General features: G+C 47.7%; 1 protein-coding gene across 2 annotated transcripts in view; it reads right to left on the reverse strand.

Moving 5' to 3' along the window:
• The window catches only part of Nos1ap (nitric oxide synthase 1 adaptor protein), a 287554-nt gene extending 280564 nt beyond the window's left edge, over positions 1–6990 (reverse strand). The window contains exon 1 of one of the 2 annotated variants that reach the window (XM_076547944.1): positions 6427–6990. In XM_076547944.1, the coding sequence (XP_076404059.1) occupies positions 6427–6531 (105 nt within the window). In that variant the 5' untranslated portion in view covers positions 6532–6990. The remainder of the gene's footprint in view (positions 1–6426) is intronic. The other variant, XM_042258557.2, reaches the window with a different exon arrangement.
• Between the last annotated feature and the right edge of the window lie 3683 nt (positions 6991–10673).

The following is a 10673-nucleotide window of genomic DNA, read 5'->3' on the forward strand; positions in this document are numbered from 1 at the left end:
CCTCTGGGGCATATGATACATTAAACCTCTCTTCCAGATGAGAGATGTTAAGAAATTCATATAAGGTCATGTAGCAAGTAAGGGACCGAGCTAGGGTTTGAAGCCAAACACAGCATGGACCCCTGAATCTAAGCTTGCCAACCAAATCTGTATGACATAAAATAACAAAGTAAAGAAAATAAACAGTGGATTGTGTGTGTTCATGGGGGTTGGGTATCCATTCATTAATGAAAGCATACATAAAGGACAAATTAGTAAATGATAATTACCTATTCCTGAAATGGAACATATGTCCTTCTAACTCAAACTCTACATCAATCATTGGGGTTTCGTTTCATTCAGGAACAAAAAAACAAAAAACAAAAAAAAAAAAAAAAAAAAAAAACCTCCCTACGAAGCAGCGCAGTATAAACTGGAGGTGAGAGGAATATATAAGAGAGACGCCGTGGCAGAGGAGTGCCTCAAGTTACTAGAGACCAAGACCGGCCGGACCAAAGTAAGAGGAGTAGACAGGAGGAGAATGATGCTAACACAGCATGTCTGTGGGAGACTCCACTGAGGGAGGACCCTGACGATCGTCACCGGGAACAGCTAAGGAATTACATTTATTCACTCATCCAGATTTCCTACACGCAAGACACTGCATTCATCGCTGTGGCAGATGCAGGGGGCAGAGGGATGCAGACGAAGACAAAGACCTCAGGGAGACTAAAACAAGACCAGCCCAGCAGTCCTTACCCTTCACTTGGATACTCCCTCACTAAGAAGTGGGGTTTAGGAAACTGGGGAGCTAGCTCATTTAATAAACTGCTTGCCTCATAAGCATAAGGACCTGGGTTCAGGTCCCCAGGACCCAGGAATGGTGACACATGCTTGTAATCCAGTGCTGCAAAAGCAGAGAGAGGAGGATTGCTGAGGCTGCCAGTCAGTCATCCCGGCACACTGGGCAAGCTCCAGGTCCCAGCGAGAGACTCTGTCTCAAAAACACAAGGTGGAGAGCTGGACAGATGGCTCAACTTGCAGTGAACTCAGATTCAGTTCCCAGCACCCACCACATGATGACTGTTTATTAACTCAGAGGATTCAATGCCCTCTTCTGGCCTCTACTGGTACTGCATGTATGTAGTATACATACATACACACACACACACACACACACACACACACACACACACACACGAGAGAGAGAGAGAGAGAGAGAGAGAGAGAGAGAGAGAGAGAGAGAGAGAGAGAGAAACAAGCAAAAAAACTCATAAAATTAAAAATAGATCTTAAGAAAAAAGATGAACAGACTGGAGAGATGGCTCAGCTGTTAAAGGCTAGGCTCACAACCAAAAATATAAGAAAAAAGATGAACAACCCAGAGAAACACTCCAGGTTGCCCCCGGCCTCCAAATGCATGTATACACACATGTGTAAGCGCTCACACACTCAAACACACATCTAGAAGTGGAGTCCACTTCTATTCCTCTACAGTCAGTTGTGATTGACAGAACATAGTAGAAGTGACCTGTAATCCTCAGAAGGCCAAGCCTTAACAGTGTCCTTCTTACAACAGGCCCTCCGGAAAACCAACTACCAAACAAAAGACCCATTGCACGATGAAGAAACATAAGCCAGTCATTAGATTCAACAGCCACACCAAGGACTACTAAAGCACCAGCCATGTAAGTGAAACCTTCTAGGACTTTCCAGTCTACTCACCAAAAAAAAAAAAAAAAAAAAAAAAAAAAGAACCCCACAAATGTTCACCATGTACACCAGAAGAGCAGTCCATTCAAGCTCTGCCTGAATTCCCAGGCCATGGCTCATGAGCAAAACACAAAGCTGTTGCTCCCAGCCTGTCATAAGGTTGTTGTTAGGCACAGGTAACTGTATCCAGAGATTACCAGTGGCTCTGTTACTATGTGGTTATGTACCTTGGGTCAAGACTTTCCCTCTGGACCTCAATTCCTTACCCATAAATCTAGTCTACACGAAATGCCTAAGATGCCTTTCAGTTCTGACGATCAGACCATAGTCCAGACAGTGTGTCCTAGGAATACGGAGAGAATAACTCTTTCAGGAGTAGGTAAGGCAGTCACAGACCAGGGGTCAAATGCCCTAGAGGGACAATGTAGGGTGTGTAAGTGTTCAATAAATACATTATGGTTTAGTAATGCAATGTTTACCATAGGCTCCTGTATTGAAATCTTCATCCCCAGCTGATGGCGCTATGTTAAGGGGTGGTAGAAATTTCAGGAAGTGGGCCCTAGCTGGAGGAAGGAAGAAATGAGGATATGCCTTTGAAAGCTAGACCTGGCCCCCAGGCTCCTCACCACCATCTCCCTCTGCTTCTCCCACCACCATGATGGACAGTAAGGAGCACTCCACTGAGCGGAGCATTTGCTTCGGTGGGCAAGTGCACACCTGAGTGTTGCCCTCCTGCTGGCCGCATGCCAGGTGTGGGAGCAATCCTAGAGGGCTGTATGGTAATATTTTATTCGTACTGAAATGTGATTTTATTTGTATGTTAATAAATAAAGTTGCCTAGGAGTCAGAGCTAATAGCAAGCCATAGCAGAAGCTGGGTGGTGGTGGCGCACACCTTTAATCCCAGCACTTGGGAGGCAGAGCTCTGTGGATCTCTGTGTGTTCAAGGATGGACATCCAGCATTGGAGACACATGCCTTTAATCTCAATACCAACCATAGAAGACCTGGAGGTCTGTACAGACAGGCAGTGACGAGGAGGTCATGTGGTTGGGTTTACAACCAATGAGAAGACAGAACAGAATCACTATAAAAAGACAGACACACAGGAAGTAGGTCTCTTTCTGAGGGGAAGGACAGCAGCAGCAGTGAAGGGTAAGAAAGGGTTTTTAGCTCTTAGCTATTGCTCTGACCTCTTGGGCTTTCAACTCTTCATTTAATAAGATGGTTACATCTACAAGCCTGGGGTTCCTTTCTGCCACCTCCACCAACAACCAGAACCATCGGCTGAAACCTCTGAATCTGTGAGCTAAAATGAACCCATCCTGCTTTAAGTTGTGTGAGTCAGGGATTCCACCACAGTGGCCAAAGTCTGACTGGTACAAAACAGTTTTCACTGTTTGACACTAACAAAGCTCTGTGAGTCTCACCTCCCAGTTTTCCACCTGAAACACAGACAACACTAATGTACCTGTTTCGACACAAATAGCCTTTGTGAAAGTCCCACGCAAAGCAACCATCACCAGCATGCAATGAAGACAACAAATTTACCAAATATGTAAGCATTAGGAGGATGTAAGAGTCCAAAGTCCAAGCATTAGTCTTAAATGGTAGCTTTGTTAATGCGGCTGAGGACCCTGGCAGGCAGCAGCCTCCCTGAGACTGTATCCTAGTTCATACAAACAGACCTATGGAGACACATCTGCTAGAAAAGTGTTAAGATTTAAATGAGGCCTTGCAGGTGAAAATATATATATATATATATATTGGACTTCATCATTATATGCATTTGGGGTGGGGTGCATGCAGAAAGACGGGCTCTCAGGTATCCAGATCCTCTTCCCTCTACTTCCTGGATGCTGGGATGGCAGGTATGCATTACCACACCTGGAACAGTGGTGCTGAGGATGTTACCCAGGGGTTCCTGCATGCGGGGCAAACATTCTACCAACTGTGATGCTGGCAGGTATGTGTGTTTCTTAAGTACACTGAAGTTCAGCCAGGGACATCCCGCCTAACCCTTTGTGTCTCTGTGGAACTCTGGGGGAAAAAATGAGAGGCATACATCCAGAGAATCACTCCATCCAGTGCTGATTCTGAAAAATTGCCAACCCTTGGAAGAGGAAGTCTTGGGCTCATTTTCCAAGGTACCTAACAAGGCAACAATGCATTTGCATTTTACAGTCTGTGCTTTTCCAAAACAAGGAGCAAATGCCCAGTGGCCTTAACCCTGAAATCCCCATGATGGCACATTTCTAGGGACAGACACTGCTCAATAGAGAGGTGGACGTAGCTGCAGAAGGCACTTACTGGGGAGCACAGGGGGAACAGAGAGATGGTCTTCTGCTCCCAGCCCTGCGCAGGTCTTGGATGACATGGTATTTGAATATGCCAGAGTCTAGCATCAACTACAAAGAGCTAGGAGGCAGGACCCAGTCCATAAACTCAGCCTTTGCCTATGGATGTTCCACCTGACCTGCCCTCATCCTTTCTCTCCACCTCACCCTTCTCAATGCTGAACCCCCGGCCTCCTGTGTTGTCTGCATTGGGAACACAACCAGCCATGGCTCCTCCTCTTATTGACCACCACTATCTGTGAATCCAGAGTTACTATAGAAACTACACTATGCAGCCCCCAGACATTTGCTCAGAAAAGAAACTACATGTTTAGTACTAGAGAAAAAAAAAAAAGGGGGATCCAGAAAGTTGAAGGCAAGCCTTGAGCCCAGTATTTCTTAAGGTCTGGTTGCAATTACTTCATTAGATCCCCCAGACACTCAATGAGGGTACGTACACATGTCCCCTAAATACATCGAGCTGGAAGAACTACACTATTTGGTTTAGTTGGTTGGTTGGTTGGTTGGTTTTCTCTGATAGGACTATGTGGCCCAGGAAAGCCACTAACTTGTGGCAATCCCTCTGCCCCAGCATTCCAACTGCAGGAGATTATACTACGAATTGGACTTTTCTTGAAATTTATGTGTACACGCATTAGTTTTTGACACCTAGCTGTGACCAAATGCAGAGGACTGTAAGAATAAAAAATTTTTTATATCTGATTAGTTTTTTTTATCCTAGTTCTTTAAAAACTAGCACCCATGGGGCTGCAGAGCCCCATCACACTGCTCTTGCAGAGGTCCAGAGTTCAGTTCCCAGAACCCACATCAAGCAACTCAGAAGTATATGCCACTCGGCTCCAGGGAGACCCAATGCCTCTGGACTCCGGGGAATACCTTCATTCACATGCACACAACCACATACAGACACGTAATTAAAAATAATTTTTAAAAATATAGCACTGGGGAACCAAACAAGACAAAAGCCAATTTCTCAGTGTGTATGTATGCAAAAAAATTATATCATAACCATAATGAAAAGTTATACTTTTAAGAAACTGCTTACAAAATCCACAGGCCCAGACACACATGAACCCAAACATCGAATATCTTGGGCCAACCAGATCTATTCTGAGATAGAGACGTGAGATATGATCTTGGCTGACAGGTCCCCTCTGGTCCCAGCCATACTCAGCAACCCAGCTCTGCATTCCAAGGCAGAGCTGGATAACTGCGGGGTGAAGGGGTGGTACCTCTAGTTCTAGCAAATAGGACCGAGAAAAGTTGTTTGGGGGGGGGGTATGATTCACCAATTCATACATCTGCATGAGAAAAGGGATGTAATTCTAAACACAAGTGACCTCTGGGCACCTAACTGACACTCCAAAGATGTTTTGCAAATTGAAGGAAATGGACACCTGATGGCAGTTCTTGCACAATATACTAACCCGTGGTCGCGGAAGAAGAAAGATCGGAGCAAGTATGCCCCCCCGCGTCAAAAGTTCTGTTCTCAAAACCATCCACAACCAGTCCATACAGAGCTCACCTAAATTTCACTCGGTGACAAGCACACTGTGCATGCTGAGTATCCCTGCGTCTTTCTTTGGGTTATAGGTGGGGGAATAGGACGGGAGCACAATTAAGAGAAGAAGCCTTTGCACAGAAAGGCACGGTTCCCGGGCACCGTGGAAACTCCAACTGCAGTCTCAGAAGCCAGAACTCTTCACACCCAGCGAGGTGTTTCACCACTCACTACAGCGTGGCCAGCCTTAGACACAACCGCTGGTCCAGCACGCACGTTTCCACTCCACCCCTCCCCCAAGGGTGGCTTTGGCCTTGGCCCTGCAAATTCCAGCCGTCTCGGCTAAATTCTTCATCAGCAACTGCTGAGATTTAACAGCGCACCACAAAACTGGAACACGGCTTTCACCTGACCACTACACCAATGACTGGCACATGCAAAAGAGTCGTGCGAAAGCAAACATTTGGGGAGTGACTTTAGCAACTAGATCCAGCTACTTGGAATTAAAAAAAAAAAAAATTAAACTGGTCAGGAAACAGGCTTTTAAAACACCTCCCAAAAGCACCTCCCGTGGAAGCCCAGCAGGTAAATAACACCCAGCGCTTCCTTAAAAGCTTTCAAAAGAACCAGGCGTCCAGGCTGAGCTGCTCTGGCTTCTCCGGGAAGTAACTCAATCCAGCCTTGGCGGGCAAGGATGGGTGTCTGCAGGTGGGAGAAGGAGGTGAGGCAGGGCACCTCAAACTTTGCAGGTGCTCTTTTTAGCTGTTCTGGGCAGGAGCTGAGAAAGGCCTAACCCACCTGCTCTGCGTCCAGGACAGCTGGCATCCCATCCACCCAGACCTGCCCCCTCGGGTACTTCCCTCCTGGTGGCCCCTCACCTTGGCCTCAAAAGAGATGCCGTGCTGGAAGGCGTCCTCGTTATGCAAAGGGATCCGCAGGTCGTGTCCATCGTCCACAAGGTTGTACTTGGTTTTGCTGGGCATGGTGACCCGCGGTGGACCCGCTGCTCCAGGGGCGGCGGTGGCGGCGGCAAGAAAGAGCTGGCGAGACCCCGGGGAGGGAACCGTGGGGCCAGGCGAGGCGGCGGCGGGGACCTGGGTCTTGCAGTGGGCAGCCTGGGTGCCAGGCAGTGGCAGGGAGGGGGGGAACCCGGAGCGGAGCAGAGGGCCGAGCGGCAAGGGCGGCGCGGATGCCGCTGGTGTGAGCAGCTCGGTGGCCGAGGTCTGGCTAACCGGGAGGCGGCCGGGCGGCCGGGAGGCGGGAGCGGGTGGCACGGAGCCCCAGACCGGGACGCCGAGCGAAGGGCGCACGGCCCGTAGCGGGGTTAGACCCGGAGCCCGATCCCGAGCTCGGCGCGCACAGCCCGGGACGAGGAAGAAAGGCAGCGGCGGCGGTGGCGGCGGAGCAGGGTGCCTGTCACGGAGACGCCGGATCGGCTGCCAGCCCGCGGCTCCTCCTGCGGGGCGGGCCCGGACCGACTCCTCCCGCGCGCCAGAGCCCCGCCCGCCGCCGCCGGGTCCGCCCCGCGCCCCGCGCGCGCCCAGCAGGTGAAAGTCCCCGCAGCGCCTAGCCGGGACCTGGGAACTTCGCCCCGGCGGCCTCACGGTATGGTCGGGACGACCTAGGATCGCAGCGACCCAGGCGCAGTCTGTTCTGCTGGTAGCGGCGAAGCAGTATCGCCTCGTATTTGTTTGTTTGTTTTGTTTTGTTTGGGGAGCGTGAGAGGAGTGGTGTTTATTGCTTTTTGTTGTTCTGTTTTGTTTTCCCAAGAAGGCCCAAGATGTGTCCCCGATACCCTTGATCTGGGCTGCCTTAATTCCGAGATTCCTGCTTAAGAATCAAGGCGAAATTCAAATAGAGGGACTGTCCTCAGTGCTTTTTGTCCCTTTGGGTGTGTGGCTTGCATTTGGGGGCACAGCAGGGTGTCTTTGAGAAGAATTTAAATATTTGAGAGTCGTCAGCCTTTTAGAAGTAGGCGGAAATGGGAACACTAGCAACAAGAGATTCCAGGGTGTTCTTATGCCCTTAATTAAACTTCTATAACTGAGTATTGATTTAAAAAAAAAAAAAAAGGTTGCCAAAATTCTGTGAGGTTTCTTAATAATGAGCAAATGAAGCAGCCATAGGAGGATTTAGAGACCAAATATTCACTGTGTGTCAAAAACGTCATGGATAGTGTGTAACAGTTTCCTCTGAGATTGAAACATTCCACCCTACAGGGAAGCTCCTTAAGCAGGAAAGGCAAACAACTCAAATTAGCTTCAGGAAGTCCCTGAAACTGGCCAGATCCACTAGGCCCCTCCCGGGCAGCTTAAGCAATAAAAGCTGTGAGTCTCCGATAATGTGAAGCTGAGCGGCAAAGAAGACTCTGAGACCAGACCAGGTGCCTGGAAAAAGCAGAAACCAGCCCAACAGCCTGGAAGAAGTTTAGATCAGAGCCGCTTGGAAAGGACGCTCTGCAACCTGCCAAGCTGCCTGCAGGCTGTGCAGTGTGCTCCAGGTTCCCAGCTTTTGTGAGCTGTCACCCATGCTGGGGTGGGCCATGGTGACGCAGCTGTCTTTGAGTCATTTCTGCTCCTGTAAGTGACCTGGCCCGTGTTCCTGTAAATAACCCCAGGAAAAGTCATTGGTTCAACCAGCTTGGACTTCGGTGGTATCTATACAATGGTCTGTAGTAAGTTTCCTATCTGGGGTAAATAGATGTGTTCGCTGTATCTCCCCAGGAAAAGTTTGTCACACATTGTACAGGTACGTAGTAGCTGCAATTGACCTCTTCCTAGTACCAGCCTCCCCAACGGTAACCAGCTGAGCCACAGTGTCAAAGCTAAGATCGCTGAGATGAAAATGATCCGTGTTTGTTATACAAACATGTTCTGATTGCTAACAGCGTCAGCTCAACAAGATCTAGAATCCTCTGGGAGACAGCCCTCTGTCATGTCTGTGAGGGAGGCTCCACACTGGGTAAACGAGATGAAGAAGGCCCACCCTAGAGATGGGTGGCACCATCCCATGGGCTGGGGTCCAGAACTGAATAAAGAGGAGAAAGGGAGCTGGGACCAGCGTCCATCTCTCTCTCTGCTTCCTGACTGTGGTTGCAATGGGACCAGTTACCTCACGCTCCTGTCAGCATGCCTTCCCCACCCTGACAGGCTATGTATGCTGGAATACTGAAGCCAAATAAATCCTCCTCCCTTAAGTAGTGCTTTGTCAGACAGTCGATCACAGCAACAAGAAAAGCAACAGATACATCTCTTTTGTTTGGTTTTGTCTTAGTTTAGGTTTGGGTTGTATTCTCCCAGTACTAGGGAGTCCACCACCGAGCCCACCCTTTACTTTTTGTTTTAAAACAGAGTCTCACTGAATTGTCCAAGCTTGCCCTGAACCTACAGTCCTCCTGCCTCATCCTTCCCAGTGGCTGGGGTTACATGCCAGCATCACCAGGCCCAGAATAACCCTGCCTCGAATGCTCTGTGGACACATCCACCCAAACCATTCTTATCTTGTTGCATAGGCTACCCTTGACATCTCCATGAACTACCCCCAAAGAAACCACTCTGTGTCATCTCCGTGATAAATTTATGCAAGTGAATACATTATTGCCCTGATGATATTTCTTATCTTGTCTCCTAGGGTGAAAAGTACAGCTGCCCTTTGCTTTACACTCCCGTTCCCTGGCTGCACAAATTCCTGTGAAGAGATACCATCTTTCTGGGATATCTCCCTAAATAAAAGCATGCCAGTGACTAGGACAAATTAATCACATACATTATGCGGCACAGACTTTGTTATATTCGTAAATATTGGTGAGAGCCAAAAATAATTTGCACGGAGGAAATGCACCGGTAACCTTTTTATAAATACAAGCCCGAAAGCTCTAATCAGGAGTGTTGGACTCTTTGAATGTCAGTGGTTTTAATATGCATCAGAAATGCACTTTGTAAAACCTGGCACAGTAACTCAACAACTGAAAGGCAAGATGCTAAATAACTATTGACATCACATATTCTCTCCCAAATTAATCATGTTCCCTGACTCTGGGAGGCCTTTTTTTCTAGATTAACTTGAATCTCACTGGGCTGATGAACTTCCCAGAATTCCATAACTAAGACAGTAACACACTGTGTGGAGACACGAGACAAAAAAAAAAACAGGAGGCCTCAAAGGCCTGTCAAGGCCCAACATAGAAAGTGCTACGTAGAAGGCACCCAGTGATTATTTAGGGGGCTGGTGCAACGCACACTGTTCTTCGCATCTTATCATTGCCCCATATGATATACACGTCAGCCTCAAAACAGCAGATTGCAGGAAAAAGCTGAAGCACAGTCACACACGCAAATCCCATCTGGGTCAAACCTGTTTCAAAAGGTGGAGTGGCCCTGCCACGCTTCTGTTTGTAATCACGGCACGTGTGAAATTCGAGGTTGACGGCCTGTTGGGTGTGGATTGGTGCTAGCCTATAGTCATTCTGTTTCCCTGAGATGGAATCTTCCAAAAAGGAGAGCCTATTCTGATTTGGCCTTGGCCTTCTATCACGTCAGCACCAGACAGGCTTGCAAACAGCCTTCTTTCAGAAAACAATGGACATCCACAGTAATTTCCTTTTTTTCGTATTTTTAAAGTGATATCAGTCTTTTTTTTTTTACACCTTTAAATATCACTGAATGTTACCTCAGAATTTCCAAGTCTATTTAATTTTTTTTAAAAAGCAAATAAAAGCTTGATTTCTCTTACTCTATCTATTTTGGTTTTTATTTTTATTTTTTTTAAGTTTTTATTTTGAGATGGGCTCTCACTCAGGAGCCCAGACAGGACTTGAGCATTGGATACCCCCTACATCAGTCTCCCAAATGGCTGCAATTTCAGACTTGTAACACAAGGCCCATCTTGTTTTAGTTTTGGAAGCAAGCACTTGCTGCGTAACCCAGACTGGCGTGGAACCCGTGATTCTCCTGCCTCAAGCCTCACCAAATGCTGGGGTTGCAAGTGTGGATCACCACATGGAACTCCCTTGTATTAGTATTATCCATGTATTTGCAAGAAGAAAAAAAATGTATTTTCAGTGTGAGGGAACTGAATCCAAGGCCTTGAACACATTAGACAAGTACTATACCCCTAAGCTACATCC

Source organism: Peromyscus maniculatus, chromosome 11, assembly GCF_049852395.1.
Source record: "Peromyscus maniculatus bairdii isolate BWxNUB_F1_BW_parent chromosome 11, HU_Pman_BW_mat_3.1, whole genome shotgun sequence".
In the NCBI taxonomy this organism is placed as follows: domain Eukaryota; kingdom Metazoa; phylum Chordata; class Mammalia; order Rodentia; family Cricetidae; genus Peromyscus; species Peromyscus maniculatus.